This window comes from Ctenocephalides felis, unplaced genomic scaffold (genome assembly GCF_003426905.1).
Source record: "Ctenocephalides felis isolate EL2017-DRISC unplaced genomic scaffold, ASM342690v1 CF-g0.4_SCAFFOLD_00845, whole genome shotgun sequence".
NCBI classification, from domain to species: domain Eukaryota; kingdom Metazoa; phylum Arthropoda; class Insecta; order Siphonaptera; family Pulicidae; genus Ctenocephalides; species Ctenocephalides felis.
In genome coordinates, this window is record NW_020536999.1 from 71,737,628 (window position 1) to 71,759,547 (window position 21,920).

Consider the following 21,920-nt stretch of genomic DNA (forward strand, 5'->3'; position numbering starts at 1 on the left):
ACATCCATTTTTTCTAAAGTATGCCAAAATGTTCAGAAACCTTCAAAACGTCGAGAAATGAAAAAAATTCAATTTTGATTTTTAGCCCATTGCTATAACTACCCTACGGGAAGTTAATTATAACTAAAACATTCTATAAAATTTAAGCCTTACTAAAATGATCTCTAAAACCTACACGTAAATATAAAAGAAAAGAATCCATAAAACATAACTCAAAAATGTAAATATATAAATAGGAAATAATTGCTGTGTAATAAAAAAAGCCGAAACGAATAAACCGCAATGAACATAAAATGAATGAATTATAATAAAAAGCAAAAAAACTATAAATATTAAATATAAAACTGGCCTTCTCGAGAGCAAGCTGTGATAAAAAGTAACTCACAATCAGTGTAGTAAAAAAAAAATCAGTGAAATCTCTCTTCTTTAATGCGCCCTTTTAACAAATATACAAACACAAACGAACAAGAATCGCCGTTTTGTAAACTGACACAAAAATAACACTGACTTTATGCTTATTTATCTAAGACACTAACTTTTCTTAGTAACCAACATAAAACCATATGCTTATTTATCTATGCATAAAACATTTGAAAATACTTTTTCATCGGCTCACTAGCGCCAAATTTGCGACTACGAATGGACCCCTAATTAGCCCTTCTAAATGCGTATTTTGTTCTGAGATAGTAATTGTTTACGTTTTTAACCTTCTTGCCTTAAACTGATGTTTTAATATTAATTTTATATATGTCAAAATCATTATACAAATCAAAATTAATATAAATTGTAATATTTTCTATTTCCATACTATAATAATTTCATGACAACCCACTTTTATTAAATATTTTCAATATATTTCAAAACTGTTTGTTTAATTTGGCATTTCTTGTGAAAACATTACCTGAAAATTAAAAATATTACGAAATAGTAACGGTCTGTGTGATTCTATTTTCCATATAATAATAAGAATCAATAAATTCATTATTCACTTAATTGTGTGATGTGCCAGTTGAAATGAAAAAGATTTTTTTTATGCTCACTGTGAAGGTAATATAATCATTAACCTGAGGATCATTAAGTTTTTAGTAGTTTTATCAGATTATTTTTAAACAATTTAAACTGATAAGAAAATAATAAAATAAATCAAAACAAAATGCAATTGTACAAATGTCAAAAAATGTAGACTGTTGCGTACCAAGTCGAAATCTTCTCATTATCAATTATTTTATTGTTTAGAATATAATTTTTGTGCTAACTCTTATAAAAGACGAGCTCATCGCTCCTGTCTGACCTCTTTATGAAAGGAATAGTTGTTTGTTTAGCATATTTTACATTCTGGCATAAGTGTATTTTATTAAAATAGACAATTTATAAACTTCATTGTGTTTTCTAATAATGTTATGTCTCACTTTGCTTATAATCAAATACATTTATGTTATATTAACACCTTAATTATTGATAAACATTAATGTGTATTCATAGATCTTTAAAAAGGACTCAACTTTTACAAAGTAACATTGTGTATATGCTGGTAAGTGAATTCATATTTATCATGTTAAAACATATAGTTATATAAAAGTTATACTTGTTATTATTTGTATGGAAGTATATAGACAAGTAATTTATTTATAAATTTATTCAGAATGTGGTTACAATGAGATGAAGGTATCATAAATTTATATATAAATATAAATTTATATTTTTATGATTTTGTATCATTATTAGAGCTTCCAATACTGAACTAATCCTTGAATTCTGGAATTCAATATTCGAAAAATAAAATACCAGCACTCCAGTATTAATATCGGTATTATTATTTAAACATACATGTTACTAATAAGTGATAATTTCTATTATCAATTTGGGCTGTTTAATTTTGAATTTTGGGCTGTTTAATTTTGTTTTAATTTAAATATTATTATTTAAAAAAAAAATACATGTTAATAATAAGTGCACTTATTATTAACATGTATTTTTTATCATGAAAATTGCTATTATCAATTTGGGCCGTTTGTTATGAACACTCGATTCGACATTATGGAGAAATTTCACATTTCTTTATTATGTTTATAGACCATTGGTACCGAATTAAATATAACTGAGTCACATGGGTGCATACTAATTTTTATATATTAGTATTCGGGTACCTAGAAAAGAGACTTCAACAAGCTAAATTTTCTATGTAATAGTTTTGACTTTGAAATATAAAGCTCTTGAAAACCAACATTTTGAGATAAATCATTTTAATAGTCTATAAGTCACAAGCAGTAAATTTAATTACAGGAACTAATGTTTTGTATGATTCATAAATTTATAAATGTCATAAACGCATGATAATTTTTAATTGAATTTGATTGTGCCAACAACATGTATATTTTTACTTATTTATCATGATTGTGCTATGTTGCGATTTCCAGCTTTTTTTAACTTTTATATTTATATAATATTTTAGATTTATAAATTCTTAAGAATGGTTAAATCAAAGAAACAAGTATATTCAACAGTGACAATTGGGAATGAGAAAATGATATGCGACATTTGCAGAAGATCAGATGTGGATGAAACTCAACTCGGTCAAAAATGTTGTTATATGAATTATAAATTACATTATTTCTGTTTGGTAAGTTGACTAAATGGAATCAAGTTCATATATGACTAAATATATATATATATATATATATATATATATATATATATATATTAACAAAGTCTAGTAATCGGGCACCGGGCAACCTCAATAAAAAACATGAATTTCTTTCAAAAATTTATTTAAAATTTTTCTATAGATATATATATATATATATATATATATATATAGATTCTTCTATAATTCTTCGTTTGAATAAATTTTATTCGATTTGTAGTAGAGTCGGGTTAGAAAAGTCCATATTATGTTTCAAAGTATAAATATGGTACGCAAGCATAGTTTTAAATAGTCTCGGATTTTTTAATTGTTTTTATGTTGTTGTAAACGTTTAATTAAGTTCTGGCTTGTTTCTCCTATTTAAATTAAATTACAGTCTAGACAATCTAGTCGATCGATATTAAAATGGGTTTTTGTTTTGGTAAAAATAGTACTAGTCGTCGTTATTAATATTTATTGATAACCTTTTGGTTATCATATCAGCAAAGACTACATTTTACTGAATACTATGTCTGGCTCCAAGCTTGACTCCAAGCTTGACTCCAAGCTTGACTCCAAGCTTGACTCAAACGTTGACTGACTGTCTAACTTTTGTCTAACTCTTATATACTAATTTCTTGTTAACAACCTATTTACAAAATCCAACAGTAAGCACTTCCGATGTCCGCGTAACCTACATATAACTAGCAACGCGTTTTGTAATTATTAAACAAAATAATGATTTGAATTGTTATTACAGTTCAACCTCCCTCTTCAAAAGTTTTTCGTCCTCGGAAAACTATAAAAATTAAGAAGATTTTTTAAAAAAAATGAGTTCCATCTCTTTTTCCTTCGGCCCTTAAGAACTTTTGTCCTCAAAAGTGTCATTCCTGTTAGAATATGTTTACAAATATATGTGCTCTAAAAAAAAATCTCATAATAATTTTATTTTTATCTCTACATTAATAAATCTTCAATAACATACATACAAAAAAAAAAAAAATCAGCAGTTGAATGCAATTTAGATGGTCGCTGATTATGTAAAGGCATCACTGAAATTTAAAATGTTATTCCGGTAAAACAAAATATGCTTCGAACAACTTATCATAAATGATGCAAAATAATTTTTTTTTTCAAAAACTTTTATATCAATAGAGCATAAAAATCATAATATGAAAAATGTCTTTAAAATCTGCAAGAAATTAATAATGGCGTAAAGAATCTTGCATTTGATAATTTAAATCATAAATAGTAATTAATGAAAATTTAAATTTACGTTGTATTGTTAATACTTGATATATTCGAAATTTGCTAGGTAATCAAAATTGGACAAATGCTGCTCTGAAATATGAGAATTCGCTTATGTCAACCAAACAAAATGACTTGCTTTGTTACTCATGTGTTTACACCTGGCGAAGTTTTATTTTCTTCCGGTATTTATAATAAAACAATTTTGGTGCTGTTCTGAATATAATGAAATCGGGAATGTTTCTCTTCTTTACATGTGTTTGCAATTTTCTGCTGCTTTGGCTTTGTAAATCTGCATATTTCTCCTTTGTGTTCAAATTCATTTTCTTACGGTTGAACATATCTGTAATAGTGGCTATATTTTCATTTATTGACAATTTTCGTTGTGAAGGTAATTTTCTTATGATATTAACTTTATATTCCCTGGTTCCTTGATTATTTTCTTCTATAATTTCATCATTAATTTTTCTTCTTTTAATATTTCTTTTCTTTTTCTTTTTCTTCTTTATTTTAATGGGAATGGTTTTCATATATTCTGGTCCTTCATCATTAAGTATTCTTATTTCTTCTTGTTCATTATTTATTTCTTTCATGTCGTAAACCTCATCTTGGGCTTGTTTCATATCTTGTGCCACATATATGTTCAGATCTTTTTCTTCTTCATATGAATTTGTTCCTATGGTTTGTTCCATATCTTCTGCCTCATATAGATCCTTTTCTTCTTCGTATGAATTTGTTGGTATGGTTTGTTCCATATCTTCTGCCTCATATAGATCCTTTTCTTCTTCGAATGAATTTCCAGCGATTGTCGTCAACTCTTCTATTTTGGTGTTGTGAGTCAAACTTTCCGCTTTGTATTCTTCTTGTTCTTCAGATTCTTCGGATTCTCTGGACTCTTCGGACTCTTCTTTAGTTGTTATGAATGCCTTGTATGTATCATCATATGTTTTTGTATATTTCAGATCCTTATTACTTTCGTAGTCCATTCTATCGTCATTTCCACCATTGTTGATTCTAAGTTTGTCATCTCTTTTCCTATTTGTAAGTTTTCGACATTGGTTAATGTGGTGTTCCCTTTTCTGTTGTGTTGTGTTGTGAGTCAAACTTTCTGCTTTGTATTCTTCTTGTTCTTCGGATTCTTCGGATTCTCTGGACTCTTCGGACTCTTCTTTAGTTGTTATGAATGCCTTGTATGTATCATCATATGTTTTTGTATATTTCAGATCCTTATTACTTTCGTAGTCCATTCTATCGTCATTTCCACCATTGTAGATTCTAAGTTTGTCATCTCTTTTCCTATTTGTAAGTTTTCGACATTGGTTAATGTGGTGTTCCCTTTTCTTGCAGTATCTGCAAGTGACGAATGGGTTGTATTTTTTATCAGATCTGATGTTTAAATAGTTTTCTTCTTTTGCAGCGATATTCTTTGCATCCTTCAAATTTTCCGGTTTGGCTGGATAATAATAATTTTCAAGTCCAATGGTAGGCCTTTAACGAAAACTGCCAAAGCCAAGTCACAATATGATGGATACGCTATTTCATTATGTGTAAAATAGCATTCGTTGTTTATTAACGTAAGCAAACTCTCAACTTTCTCTGCAAATTCCTCAATCGATTCCCCATTTTTTCTTGTTGTTGTTGCAAGCTCGTGATGTAAATCAGAAATTGACCTTCTACCTTTAAATCGTTTAATTAGAATAGGTTTGATATTATCCCATAACTGATAATCAGCCCGTCTAATGCAATCAAAATCTGTTCCACTTAATTTACAAATAACAATTTTTGATATAAATTTGTATGTCTCAAAATCCACATCATCTAAAATAGAGCCTACAGTACTTAAAAATTTAAAGAGGTCATCTGAATTACCATTAAAATCGGGTATAGTGCTAATTGCTAACTGAATTCTAAATTTATTTATTTCTATACTATTACCTTTACCTTCTCTAGCTTCTGCAAAAATGGGTTCCATCTTGAGATATGATTAAGTTTTGATTTGCTTACTTGAATCCGATGAGATAGTTATGTCCAAGTTAGTCGTAGACTCGCGTTCGTTCTAAAGTTCTTCGGTAGGCGCCACCATCACTTAGTTTGTGCTGCGAATGATCGTTCGGTTTATCGAGTTGTGGCAGCTATTGAACTCGATGTCTTCGTCAGAAAATTCTTCAGCGCTACGAGGGAAAAAACCGCTAAGCCACCATAAAGTGTCCTGATGGTTGGTGATGTCTTTGGATGTATGTTCTGGATCACCAGTACGACCAGGAATTGTAATGATAGGCTGGACCCGAGCGGTGAACAGTTGAATAGTTGTTGAAATATTATATTTGTGATGTGGACTCTCCAGAGCGATTGATAGTAATTTGTAAACACACTTCTTTCTTTGAATGATACTTTTATTATTCACTATTTTTACAATTAATATTTATTGATAACCTTTTGGTTATCATATCAGCAAAGACTACATTTTACTGAATACTATGTCTGGCTCCAAGCTTGACTCACGCTTGACTGACAGTCTAACTTTTGTCTAACTCTTATATACTAATTTCTTGTTTACAACCTATTTACAAAATCCAACAGTAAGCACTTCCGATGTCCGCGTAACCTACATATAACTAGCAACGCGTTTTGTAATTATTAAACAAAATAATGATTCGAATTGTTATTACAGTGAAATATATATATATATACTAGATGACCCGACAGACGTTGTCCTGTACCCACCTCTACGTTTTTTTAATATCCTATACTAATATTTATACCGTTCAGTTAAAAATAATCATTATTGTTTTTCGAGTTACTATTTACACACCAATATATGAGTGATGTTAAATTTAGTACTGTTTCAAATAAAATGATTATTCTCACATCCCACAGTTAACACTTCAATTATCCCTTTAACAAATATTAAAATATGTTCAATAAAATTATATATTAAAAATTAAACACTGCGATTTATAGAACAAATTTATTTCCAATAGCTCAATTTATTTTATTCAATTTAAGGGTTATACAATATTTTTAGACATACCTGTAGATGTGAATGTTTAAATGAATGATTTTTTGTTTATTCACGGCTAAAACATTGATTTTCCAAATTTATCACCATGTATTTATGGTCATAGCATAGATACACGTGTTGAAAATTGAAATCTTTTAAAAAGTATAACAAATTCAGAAAGAATTAATATATAGCATGCGGTCAAGATACAATATCACCTTGGATTTTTCTACCCAAAATAATTACTTCAATAATGTTGATTAAATGAGCTACAACTTTCTCTATCATAAATTTTACCGTAGCTTCTTTTATTTTGAAACGGCGAAGGGTTAAAGGGCTCGAAAGACACTCCGGTTGGACAGCCGCGCACTCTTTAAACAATTAGAACTCTATCAATATTTGTGTAACAAAAAATAATAAAAAGCAATAATTGATTTAAAAAATACCTTGAATTTTCATATATATACTTTTATAGATGGAAAACGATTATTTTTAATTTTGGTGGAAATGGCACTCATAAACTCTTTGATTTAAATGAAAAAAAAACATTGTATGCGTCTTTTAATTGCATGATAGCTCACTCATTTTACACGCAGAAGTACTTCTTTTAAAGCTTATTTGGAGAACTATAAAATCCCATTTTCATAATTAACCTAATATTGTTCCTAGAACACTGTAAAATAGCGATTTATTAGGATTTTTATTGATATAATTTTGTTCATTACATAATTTTCGTTAAAATGTATATTTTCGAAGATATTAGCAAAAAACGATGAAAAACGCAAAAAAGAAACAAATTTTCAGTAGCTAGTAACTTGAAAAATATTTGCTTTTTTGAAAAACATTATTAAACATTTTTCTCTTATAATTAGTTCTTTCATCCACACCCAACGTTATTACACCACTGAAAAGAAATGGCATCCCTCCGGGTAGTGCAAAGGAGTCTAAATTGTTTTCACTTTTGAACTTGAGAGTAAGATGAGCCTAATTCCAAAATTCCAAACGAATTGGAAAACAGTAAAAAAAGTTCAGACCCAAAGCGCTCCATTAAGTAAATATTCCGTACAAAATGCCAACCATATGAATTTTTGACACAATGAAACTTCTAAATAATTTTTTTTGTATTGTGACTTAGTATAGTAAGGCAAAACGACCGCAAATTGAATATTTTTGAGCGCAATCACTTATGTCTCGTCTTCTTTGCACGAATTCGTAAGGCGAATCTGTTCGCAAAGTGCGCAAACAAAATTATTGCAAGCAAAAGCACGTGTACGTTGAGAACACGATTCGCCGTGCGCGTCAGACGCATGCGCAGACTGTCAGACGCATTTATTTATTTATTTGCATCTTATATTATTTTAATTTTGGCACATCTCAGCTGCTTTTCGACAATAATAATGTAGACATTACATTTTCTTTATTTTTAATCATGAATTTATTATATTTTAATATTGCCTTAGCCTATAAGTGAATAGAAATGTTTGGCAAATGACAGTTGTCATTTGTTTTTAATGTCAAACCATGCCTTAAATATTTTAAAGGTCAAACAATGATAAGCGGTTTTTTGTATTTTTTTCCATTTATTTCTACAATCTAACTATATTTCTATGAATCAAAACATTCTAGAAAATTTCCCGAACAAACTTCAGGAAGATTCGTGAAAATACGAATTATAGTTTAGGAGGATTAATGAAACTTACATTGTTACAGAAGAATTTTATATATATATATATATATATATATATATATATATATATATAAATATATATATTGAATGGTAGAGTCTTGGATTTGTGTATATTTTGTAGAGTTTCGAACAAGAATCCAAAAATAATACAAAATAAAAAACAAGAAAAGTTTTTAATAAACAATTTCTTTATTTAATTCACAATTTCATTTTTGTTAAAAAACTTGTTTAGTGAAAAAGTGCTAACATATATTCAAACATACAGGTAATTAATTCAACTTTGTCATTAACCTTTTCTTAAAAAATTTTTCCATAACTTTCAAAAAAATTTCTATTATGTTTAATATCCTGTTCTGATAATCCACTCATTTATTTTTATCATTTTCATTGTGATCATATTAACATATTTCTGTACATTATTATATATATATATTTTTTTGCAATTAATTTATTATTTAAGAAAAATCTATTTTCTTTTCCTAAACATATTGTTTGCTAAAATCTCATCAAGATCATGTTTCTTGACAGATGTCCTGAAGATGGAACGTACCTAGTTCCGAAACGTCGACAGTAAAACAAATAATTAAATAAAGAAATTGTTTATTAAAAACTTTTCTTGTTTTTTATTTTGTATTATTTTTGGATTCTTGTTCGAAACTCTACAAAATATATATATATATATATATATATATATATATATATATAATAGAATAAAATTGGCAACTCCGCAGTACATAACGATTTACCTGACTCAGAGACTCATTCTGTTGTCTGGGTCATTCTGCTATATATACGAGCTATATATATGCTATATATATGCTATATATCGTATATAGGATTCGTCGTTGCGAAGATTGTTAACGCGTTGACTTTGTATGGACAGGGTCGGGCGTTCGAATGCCCGTTCTGGCAATCTGACATCGGGCAGCGCGATGTCTATTTTCTATTGAAAATATAGATATATTTAATTGATAGACGAGATTTCTAAGTCGATCTATATTAAACTGGGTTTTTGTTTTGGTAAAAATAGTACTAGTCGTTGTACTAATATTGTTTACAATTCGGAGTCCAGATTTATAAAAAAGTTTTTTCCAAGGAACAAACAATTCTTCAATGTATGGTGAACATATTACACCAGAATGAGTCTCTGAGTCAGGTAAATCGTTATATACTGCGGAGTTGTCAATTTTATTCTATTAATAGAACTCCGCAGTACATAACGATTTACCTGACTGAATACAAAATTTTAAATTGATTACCGCTGAATGAAGGCTAAGATGCTAGCCGAAACGTATGGATTTTAAATAAATAAATTTCTAAAAAACTCTCATACTCTTTTTATTGATGTAACGCCCGACTTTTTAACTCAAACTAAAAATATATATCAACATCAAATTCAAGACTATTCAATATATATATATATATATATATATATATATATATATATATATATATATATCTTATATATAAAAATGGAGCTCTCTTTCAAATGTCCGAATAAAACTCGAAAACGGCTGAATCGATTTGGCCAGTCTTAGTCTTGAAAAATTCGTGCCAATCCAGAGAAAGTCCAAAAGATGAGAAATTATTTCAAATCCGAGTAGAAACTTTTTACTTTTAATTTGAAAATTTTTGTAGAAGCGTAATCTAACTAAAGCAATGGAAGGTTGCTAATCCATGAAATGTCAAACGTTTTTGACAGATGATGTTCAATTACGTTCAATAGGATATTTTACGTGAATACAATTTAATTATAATTAAATTGTAGTAAGTAGCTTTGTTTATAGTTTTATTTATATATAAAAACGTTAGTAAACGGGCCGCAAGTGTTACTAGAAACTCAAAATATCAACTCTTTTGAAATGTTAATATAAAAATGCACTTTTTAGCATATTTTTCTCAAACACGGAGATCTGAAAGATCACATTTGTATAATTATATACTCATTGATATTTATAAAACATTTTCTAGGTTATATTATTTTTTATTTATGTTATTTAAAATTCAAAACCTAAATTTGGTATTGATCAAAGGGACATTTTGCCGAATAACATTTTCCCAGTTATAATTTCGTAGAATTTATCGAGGAATAGATAGTAATATATGAAGGTCCGGGGTTAAAATGTTCCACCACCGAAGTGTCAAAAACCACAAAAGTTAAGCATTGTTTAACAACAATATTTGAAAGTAGAGGAAAAAAGATGTATAGCCAGCTACAAACTTGATTTGAAAACGATAATCTTTGAAATGGGGGAGATAAACGGTAATCTTTGAAAATCCATAATAAAAGTATTTTTTTGCGTTGGTAGTTTTTTAGCATTAGTTAAAAATGTAATTATTTTGTATTATTAAAATTAAAATAAGATATTAAACCTATTTGCCACCTGGCTGTTCCAAGTTACCTTGCCTATTTGTTAAAAAGATAACAAATTTTTGAAATACAGCAAAAAAGCACATTTCTACAATGATGAAGTAGAAGACAGTTTACTGAACGTAGTCAGATAATTGTTCGTTTGATATGTCTTATTTGTTGTGATATAATTGTTATGGTTTTCACAATATAGTTTATATTTGCTCAAAATCAAATTGGACCTTTGTGTCTCGCCCTGCTCTACATATATACTTTTTATTAAATTTACTTTAATTCATCGAATGTAACTTGAAACTTTTCAAAAAGCAGGTCAAAGAAGAAATACCTAACTCATTTTTTATCTCTCCTCGCAAAAATTTGAAAATTTTGTGTAAGCTCAGTAGTATTATTTACAATTATACACAAAATCCAGAATCCAAAAAGAATCTGAAAAACTTGAAACGTAATTAATAAGCCGAAAGACCAAAAAAGACTCGGATTGGATTATATGATGTTTTCTATAGAAAGTGTATAAAACTTGCAGTTTGAATGTATTGACAAAATATAGACAAACTAATGCAGTTTATTGTTTTTATAATCATTGCTCATTGTATATATAGTATTCAAACAACACATCCTTATACACTTAAAGTATTAATATTTTTGATTCTCTAGAAATGGTTTAGAATATACCCTATTTAGCAAAACAACGTTTGCCGGGTCAGCTAGTATATATATATATATATATATATATATATATATGTTGAAAAATTATTATAATCTTTCTAGCTACTAACACAAAATACATATCAGACTGCTAAGCCAGACACTGGTATTTTTGGTTTTACTGCGAAAACTATTCAAGCTGCATATCGAAGAATATCACAAAAGGTAATATGTTAACAAGATTTAATATTTCAATTATACAATGCATTTGTATAAATCAAATTCCGAATAATCTGAATTAGGTTTTTGATCGTTGATTCTTTAAATTTGGAGAGAAATGAAAAATGATCTAGAAATACTGCAGACACATTTTTTGTTTAAAGTTACTTTTAACACTCTATATAGTTTTATAACTGTTAGTCTTATTGACATAACTGTTCACTTAGTAAGTTTTTGGTCCAGTAAATTCATAACAATGTTTTTTTTTCTTAAAATAGTTTCTTTATTACTTTCTGATATTTGATTCCAAAATTAGTTCTAATTGAAAACTTTGTATGTGAGAATTTCAAAACAAATCTGTTAATGCAATGTTGGCATCATTGATATTATTGATACATTAATTAATTTTTAAAATTGAAGCTTGATTTTATTTTATGAGATAAATCAAAGTAACAAAAATATTATTTTTAACCATTTAGTTTTTAATTAATTAGTAACACATTATAGTTTTTTTTTTATAGATATGCCATTATTGTGGTGAGAAGAGGGCGAATATTAAATGCTATGATGAATATTGCATGATATTCTATCATCTGCCATGTGGAATTTTAAATGAATGTGTTACGCAATATTTTGAGACATTCAAGTAAGTTATTTAATTAGTAGAATTGACCTACAATTTATTTGAATTTAATAAACTCTTGTGGTTTACATTAAAGTAATGAGTAATAACGATTAATGCCTACATTTATTTCGTGATTTTTAATATCATTTGGAATGAAAAAGTCCCAGTGGTGGAAAATTATATTTAAATAGTGATATATAAACATATATTTATTAAACATTATTTGGAATTTGATTTATTACTAGTTCCTTATTATCCATCTCACCTTTATTTTTAATCTTCATTTAAAAATTTAAGATGTCTCAGAGGAAATAGCTACTTACATGTAAATTTTAAACATATATTATTCATTCCATGTAAATGTTGCAATACAATACATATTCCAGTCCAAAATTGTTCTTTTACCTTTCAGCACCTACTGCCCTGATCATGCTCCAAAACAGATTGTTTCAAATGAAGACATGTTGTACTCTTTGGCTAATTCACGATTTGAAGACTGCTGTGGTATCTGTTATGATACATTAATTCCTGAAATTAATTATAAAACTTTGTGGCCACCTTGTTGTCGAAATGGGTTTTTTCATAGGAAATGCATTTTGGTAATTGTCATTATTATAATTAATATCAATTGCAATTGTTATCAATTATATTAACACTTTATTAATAGCAACACTTATATTAAAAATTTATCTTATGTCACCGACTATTATTTCATAATTAGTTGTGGAAGTAAAACAATAAAAATAAGCTTTAATAAATTTTATTTACTATTTAGTTTTTATTTTTGGTATGATAATTAGTATAACAATCACTTATGTGTAATAGTACACAACAGCTGTTACAAATATATCTAGTTTTGGTAAGCAAAGTTTGACCATAATATAACGAGTTAACTCGTGACTGGTTAACATGTCAATATAAGGTTGTATAATGTGATGAAAAGTACTTTTTGTGGCATAATATTTAAACATTATAAATAATAAGTGTTAATTTAGAGATAATATATTTTTATCAACTTAAATACTACAATGAAGTTCAATATATTCTACTTATATTTGGATTTGATTATTTAAAATAAATTTCTTGTAATATATATTATATATTAAAACCGGTTTTAAGTATGAAAATTTGTTATCAATGATATAATTTTATTACTTTTTAGCAATTTGCCTTCTCTGCGGGTGAGTCGCATTTCAAATGCCCGCTTTGCAATGACAAAAATGTTTTTGTTGAAGAAATGCGAAGAATTGGAGTATATGTTCCAAAAAAGTAAGTTTTAAATCTTTAAATTTTTATGCAATCCATGAATGCTTTTTTATTTCATTCTTCTGATGTAACTCTGATATTGATAATATTTACCGCTGGTTTCAATTTATGCATTCAATAAAAATTTTGTTTATTTTTGCTCATAATATAAATTTACGGTTTTTTATTTGATTTGAATTATATTCAATTAAAGAATAATATTGAATAATATTATTGATATGAAATTTAAAATTTAGAAAGAAAGGATTTTTAGAAATTAACTTTCCTGACATTATTCAATGATTTCAATAATTTTTCTCAACCTAGAGATGCTTCATGGGAATTGGAGCCGGAAGCCTTCTATGATTTATATTTGAGATATGATAAGTGCGATGCTGAACCTTGTTTGTGTCCAGATGGTAAAAATCATAGAGGACGCGAAGATTCGTGAGTTTTCTTTAAATATTACAATAAAATTAGAATGATTGATACTTGTCTTATAACAAAAAAGTTCAAAAGTCATTACTAACTTTTTGATTATAATGTGATAATATTCAAACATTTGTTGATATCTTTGTTTCATGAAAATTTCATGTACATGATCGTCTTTTTGGTCTTTCACTTTGACATATATGTATGTAATTATTGGTATATGTGAGTATGTATATATACTCACATGAACATGCATACACACACACACACACACACACATATATATATATATATATATATATATATCTTGATAGTTTTTTCGACGTTGAAACATATTTCAAAGTAACTAGCAGCCCATTCGTCGAAATAAATAGGTATAAAGTGTAAATACTTTTATTTATACGTTTCGACACAAGATGCGTGTCATCATTCAGCAACTACAACAATTTGAAAATTTTATTACTAATATAAACAACAATATAGATTAATTGTAGCATAGAGAAACATTATACACACCACAGGACAAAAACACTCAACAAAAATTTATTTTAAAAAATTAAACTTAATAACATATTAGAGAAAAACATTTTTTTAGAAAAAATTATGAATAACTAAAAGATTTGAAACTAATTTGACTAAAAGTTATAAAATACATAATTGTGAGACGAGAAACACGCCCATACCGAGCATCCAGACTCGACTGAGGCGTATTGATAGGAATGGGAGGGGACGCATCAAGGACAAAATTCTCGAAGCACGAAAAACGCCTCGAACAAACAGTGCTTGAACTGGAATTGATCAAAAGGAAAAAGAAAAAAGAAAACCATGTAAACGTTAGAACAAGAAAAAACAATATTGTAAAAAATAATAAAAAGAGATAAGCAAATTAATTTTATGTTTTTTTAATAAAATCAATAACAATCTGATAACTATCATGTAAAAGGTGGGATGAATTGCGTTTATTAACACAAGAGGAGGAATTTAATGAAATAAAAAAGGATTCAGCAAATTTTCTAAGGTCACTATTTTTTTCGATATAAAGGATAACCGGATGGGAAGTGTTAAAAGTGTGATTGAAATTGAGCATATGATCTGAAAACATCGTTTTGAATTGGTTCGGATTTTTTGAATTATAAATATGTTATTATAAGATTATATTTATAAGAGAGTTAATCAACATATTTATAATTCAAAAAATCCAAACCAATTCAAAACGATGTTTTCAGATCATATGCTCAATTTCAATCACACTTTTAACACTTCCCATCCGGTTATCCTTTATATCGAAAAAAATAGTGACCTTAGAAAATTTGCTGAATCCTTTTTTATTTCATTAAATTCCTCCTCTTGTGTTAATAAACGCAATTCATCCCACCTTTTACATGATAGTTATCAGATTGTTATTGATTTTATTAAAAAAACATAAAATTAATTTGCTTATCTCTTTTTATTATTTTTTACAATATTGTTTTTTCTTGTTCTAACGTTTACATGGTTTTCTTTTTTCTTTTTCCTTTTGATCAATTCCAGTTCAAGCACTGTTTGTTCGAGGCGTTTTTCGTGCTTCGAGAATTTTGTCCTTGATGCGTCCCCTCCCATTCCTATCAATACGCCTCAGTCGAGTCTGGATGCTCGGTATGGGCGTGTTTCTCGTCTCACAATTATGTATTTTATAACTTTTAGTCAAATTAGTTTCAAATCTTTTAGTTATTCATAATTTTTTCTAAAAAAATGTTTTTCTCTAATATGTTATTAAGTTTAATTTTTTAAAATAAATTTTTGTTGAGTGTTTTTGTCCTGTGGTGTGTATAATGTTTCTCTATGCTACAATTAATCTATATTGTTGTTTATATTAGTAATAAAATTTTCAAATTGTTGTAGTTGCTGAATGATGACACGCATCTTGTGTCGAAACGTATAAATAAAAGTATTTACACTTTATACCTTTTTTATTTCGACGAATGGGCTGCTAGTTACTTTGAATATATATATATATATATATATATATATATATATATATATATATAACAAATGCATTCTGAGTGGATAATAGATATTAATTTGGAAATATGAACAAACAACACTCTTCTTGCACTAATTTATTAAATAATAATTTTCACAAACGTTTCGAGACTAGGTTTGTCTCATCATCAGTGTGTTATAATTAAAAAAAATTTAAAATATGGAAATCTAAATTAGCATTTTGTGTTTTTTTTTACAAGTCGTTCACTGCACGCTGCTCTTTTAATACCAACGGTCTTCGGTGTTCGTATTCTCTCCCACTTGAAAACCACTTGAAATTGTAATGTCACGCAATCAGATAGGAAGAAAGGATTAGGGTCCAGTTGAAAAATAGATGTCGTTACGAGAAAAAATATTCTATGATGAGATGGTTTGTTTATAAGATTTGTTATACATTGTTATAATTAAAAATGTATGTACATCTATATACATATTCATATACACAAACGTATACCCACAGTACAAAACGTCACATATACCAATACCTATATGCCTATAATATACATAATATGCATACATACACATAACCATATACACATCACACAGACATACACCTACCTATATATAAAAAACACTCACATATCCTCATATACATATCGCCATATTACACATAAACTTGCACATATATACATACATACACATATATATATACATATATACATACACATACATAAGTGTGTGGGCAGATGTATGTATGTATATGTGTATGTATATATGTATATATATATATATATGTGTATGTATGTATATATGTGTAACAAATCAACGATAATTTGAAATCGAAACCAAATAGAAGTGTCTCCTTTACGGCAATAACAGAATAGTTTTCAAGTCACTGGATAATGCTCTGATACAGAACCAGAAGAAAAATCTGCAACTCCAAGAACAAAGCCAAGTAATTATAACTCTAAATACTTCCATAACATTTGCAAAAAAATATTAATAAATGAATCTTATGTTCTTAGGAGATGGAAGCCTAAACACCTTGAAAAAGATTTTTGCAGCACCTCTAAGATTGTGAAGTGCAGGTTAAAAGTCACCTATTCTGACACCAGTTTTCCGAAAAGGTATTGTTTCATACTAATTGCAGCAAAAATATTTAATATGATAATTACAATATCTTCAATTAATATGATATAACAATATATTCAATAGAAGTCCCTGATGGTAGCTACAAATTGCCGCAGAATGCAATGATAAGGCGTAGGAGTGCCTTAACACCCAGAAGATGTATGATACATCAAATTTTGTTTCAGGATTAAAATGCAATGCAATAATTTAAAGGATAAATTCCAACAGAGTATACAATGTTCTGAAAAGTTTTCAAATATTTCGGAAACTTAAAATGTAAGGGCAAGAATTTTGATAATGTCTCAATTAAGAGAGCATACTCAAAGACCAGACAGTTTATAAAGCGCAAGAGTTTAGTTATAGTTTTAACTAAACCTGCTTGCAATAAAAACTGGATTAAAACGATAGATAGATTTGAGCTACAATTGGTATAAATTAAAAGTAGTTCAGGGTTTTGGTTACTTACGTTTAAAAAAACACTTATACAGAAACTATTCAAAGATTTCGTCAAATATAACTTTATTAATGATTGATTAGATAGCAAAATAACTATTAAATGGAGAGATAATAAACGAGAATGTCTCGTAAATGAATTTTAATCCTAGGAATTTAGTTTTATCTCAATTTGGATATCAATATATATATATATATATATATATATATATATATATATATATATATATATTGTTTTTAGGATTATTTTGTGTGGAAAGTATTCATTCTTTTTTAAAAATGTGCTGTTCTTTTTATCCTTTTAAATTATTGCATTACTTGTCATTCCTTCTAAATTTGTCATTCCATCATCAATACTCCTGCGCTTTTTACTTCTTAGTTTTTAAGTTTTTAATATATTATTATTAGTCATTATTAATATGAATAAGTTATTTCTCTTTAATTTGTAGTACTTTAAAAATATGTCTGTAATATACTTTAATTAATAGTAGTCAGTTATTTCTGTTTAGTTTATAATTCTTCAAAAGTATGTCTGTGATATATTTGAAAATATATTTTGTATTTCGTATGTTTTGTTCTTATTTCAAATAATAATTTTTTTCAGATTTTTGGGCTGTATTGATTTTATGTACAAATATAGAAGTAATACCAGGGGTTAATTTATGTACTGTATGTACATGTGCTGCCATGTAGTGATCTATTCGTAAATTAAAATGAGCGTAACGTCAAATGGCCCGAGATAGCGATCTATTCATGCTTGTTTATCTATGGTTTATGCTATCCTCTCAGAACAAAATCCTCGTTCAGAAGGGCTACTCAGGGGTCCATTTGTGTTCGCAAATTTGACGCTAGTGAGCCGATGAAAAAGTATTTTCAATTTTTGTCTCAGTTTACAAAATGGCGATTCTTGTTCGTTTGTGTTTGTATATTTGTTAATAAAGACAATATGAATAGAACAGCTTCAAACTCATATGGAGGACATAATTACTACGTAGTGCATTGAGTCTAATCATAATACACTTTAAGGAAAGAGGCCAATTCTAGGAAATTATGTAAGAAATCAAGTATAAGCTTCTACAAGAAAGACATATTACACAAATAGAAATCTTCAAGTTGTTTAAAATTGGATTACCACTTCACAGGGATCTGAATATACTTGGGAGAAAATGAATTGCTTAAGAATGTCAAATTTTGCACGGGATGATTATTAGTTAATGAGAGTTAAGAATGTAGACGATGTAATGAACTAACACTATAGCATTATTCAGTAAATTTCACTAAATATTTATATTAATAAGTAGAAAAATGTAAAAGTTATTCCAGTAGATTAGATGTGATATCTATTACAGTAGGCCCTCGCTTTACACGGCACTCTGGGTACACGGTTTCCATACTACACGGAGCTAAAAATCCGACATCCCTCTGACTACACGGACTTCTTATTACACGGTATTTAGTAAATAGCCCATAAGTTCGTTGTGCAAACGGATATTGATGTAAATGTTGTTATCGACTGTTATCTTTTAGACATGCTTGATTATATAATAGCTGCCTAAGAACACGTTTGAGCTGACTGCTGTGTCGCGCCAATTTTTGAATAAGGTATCAATGTCCTACATGTCATTTCGTCCGTATTACTCTTACTTCAAGTTGTATTCCTTGGTCTCCATACAGCGCGATAAAAATGGTACGATTTGTACCAACTCTGAGTCTTTCATAGCACGGATCCTATACTGCACTATGTAAGGTTCCATAGAACGCACTACGAATTAGCCTGAATTGTATGTTAAATACGAGTTTCTTATAGCACGGTTCCCATACTGCACGGCACGCACTTGCCGCGTAAAGCGAGGGTTTACTGTATATATAAACCAGCAGTGTATTTGTTGATTTATATTTCGATTTGATTGTATATTTATTATAATATAATATTATCTAATATATTTGTATTATTATTTTATTATTACAAAACATAATACGATTGTAATACCAAATTTAGTTTCAAAGACCCGTGTACTAGAATTCATTAAATTTTATTTCAAATTTTGCGCCATTAATTTGAGTGCCAAGAGCAGCGCCATCACGTTGAGCGGAGGACCCTTTAAGTATTTTTTCTGAACGTAAAAATCGGGCGAGAGAAACGCCGTGAACGGCTATCAGTGTGTGGTTTTCATGGGTTTTATATGTTTGTTAAAGAAAAAAGATATTAAATAATTGTTATAAATAATAATGAACGAGATACAGTAATAATGTGAACGCTGAATATTTATTGAAATTATTAAATTTACTTCAACGTACTTAAAACATAATTAAGTATAATGATTAATTAAATAAAGAAATGCAGTAAACATTTTTAAGGTTAAGTTCCTCAAAGCTTATGTCATAATCTCGGAATAGTTCTTAATAAAAACAATATAATAATGATAAAAATATTTTATCAATAGAATAAGTAAATAATAAATTAATTTACTCTTTTTTTAATATTTTTGGTCAAACTAAAGACTTACAATAGACATTATTATATATACAAAAGACATTATCATTACATTATACTCTTCTTTTATCTATGGACATTATAAAGCACATACCCAATATGAACACGGGGTATTCTAATATTGTCTATGTCTAGGTTTGCTAACATTTCAGCCAGCATGAAGTTGGCGACAAAGGCTATGTGCGAAGGCATGGAAGGGGAAGTCAAATCGACCGAAGCGTTGTGGCTACTTTGAGCATTAAAGTTGGCTATTATAACAGAAATTTTAAATAAAAACACATAAAATATTTGTTCATTTCAAATTTAAATAGGATAATTAGAAGTGAGCCACCAAAGCTGTTGTATAGTGGGTTGTAGAAATACTAGCAGAAAAAGTGACTGCAAATTCTATACATTTTCTACAGCTAAGTGGAAAGAAAACCAACGGAAAAAGTGGATCGCTGCGGTTAGAAGATTAAAGTAAGTATCATAACCTTATTGTTATAAAAATACAATTGGGAGTATTATGAATAGTTATAAAAGTGTTATGTTTAGCAAAAAAAATTATAGGTCAATAAATTGTTATATTATTGTTATTTAATGCTTACTAGAAAAAATTGTTTTGCAAACAATGTAATTAATACAAGGCTGAAATAATAAAAAATATATATTTATATATTGTATATTGATTATGTATAACTATTATCTATATATTAATTACATTTTATTATATAATAATTGTAATTTAATGATTAAAAGAAAAAGAAAAGTAATCACATAGCGCTAAAATGCTTATTTTGCAAACAGTTTATTTAATACGATTCTGAAATAATGCAAAATATATATTTGTAGTGTTGATGGATCACCGCCGTGGGTTCCCAAGACCTAAGATCGCATTTGCAATGAACATTTCATTAGAGGAAAAAAATGGGACGAGGTACTGAGTCCTATATCTACTTGCCAACAATATTTCCTTCAATTTACAAGCCTCGAAAAGTTAAAGTAGTTTTTTTCCTGCAATTTTATCTGATGGATGATGGAATCAAATCATGTCTTTATAATAATGTCTATTGTAAGTCTTTAGTTTGACCAAAAATAATAAAAAAATGAGTAAATTAATTTATTATTTACTTATTCTATTGATAAAATATTTTTATCATTATTATATTGGTTTTATTAAGAACTATTCCGAGATTATGACATAAGCTTTGAGGCACTTAACCTTAAAAATGTTTACTTCATTTCTTTATTTAATTAATCATTATACTTAATTATGTTTTAAGTACGTTGAATAATTTCAATAAACATTCGGCGTTCACATTATTACTGTATCTTGTTTATTATTATTTATAACAATTATTTAATATCTTTTTTCTTTAACAAACATATAAAACCCATGAAAACCACACACTGATAGCCGTCATTAGTTCATATTTATTACGGCGCTGCAGTCACGCTCTGAGCGAATATGCGAAGGCATGGAAGGGGATGTCAAATCGACCGAAGCGTTCGTAGTGGTTACTTTGAGCATTAAATGTAGCCATTGTAACCGAAATTTTGATAAATGATAATAAAAATTCAATTCGGAGTACTATGAATAGTTGTAAAATTGTTATGTTTAGCAAAAAGAAAAATTGTAAGTCAATAAATTGTTAAATTATCAAAATTTAATGCTTACTAGAAAAAATTGTTTTGCAAACAATGTAATTAATACAAGGCTGAAATAATGAAAAATATATATTTATATATTGTATATTGATTATGTATAACTATTATCTATATATTAATTACATTTTATTATATAA

The 21,920-nt window shown here is 27.9% G+C and overlaps 1 protein-coding gene and 1 long non-coding RNA gene across 3 annotated transcripts; both read left to right on the forward strand.

Moving 5' to 3' along the window:
* The first annotated feature begins 921 nt into the window (after window positions 1–921).
* Window positions 922–21,101, forward strand: LOC113376874 (PHD finger protein 7-like). Of its 2 annotated transcripts, none has more exons than XM_026616968.1 (9): window positions 922–1,047; window positions 1,483–1,531; window positions 2,453–2,620; window positions 11,699–11,800; window positions 12,316–12,440; window positions 12,832–13,018; window positions 13,582–13,688; window positions 13,992–14,111; window positions 20,968–21,101. In XM_026616968.1, the coding sequence occupies exons 2-9, from the start codon at window positions 1,526–1,528 to the stop codon at window positions 21,002–21,004; spliced, it is 852 nt and encodes a 283-aa protein (XP_026472753.1). In that variant the 5' UTR covers window positions 922–1,047; window positions 1,483–1,525; the 3' UTR covers window positions 21,005–21,101. The 2 variants fall into 2 exon arrangements, with proteins under 2 accessions (XP_026472753.1, XP_026472743.1); XM_026616958.1 differs by lacking the exon at window positions 20,968–21,101 and adding an exon at window positions 16,319–16,664.
* Window positions 16,861–17,516, forward strand: LOC113376885. Its single transcript, XR_003367069.1, has 3 exons — window positions 16,861–17,013; window positions 17,084–17,185; window positions 17,274–17,516. It is a non-coding gene; the product is annotated as an uncharacterized LOC113376885 (long non-coding RNA).
* Window positions 21,102–21,920: the final 819 nt, after the last annotated feature.

Bases quoted from the DNA above. Each gene is read 5' to 3' on its own strand.
- LOC113376874 (XM_026616958.1), top strand. The intron at 12,441-12,831 runs GTAAGTTATTTA...TTTACCTTTCAG, and splicing joins CAATATTTTGAGACATTCAA to CACCTACTGCCCTGATCATG. The intron at 13,689-13,991 runs GTAAGTTTTAAA...TTCTCAACCTAG, and splicing joins GGAGTATATGTTCCAAAAAA to AGATGCTTCATGGGAATTGG.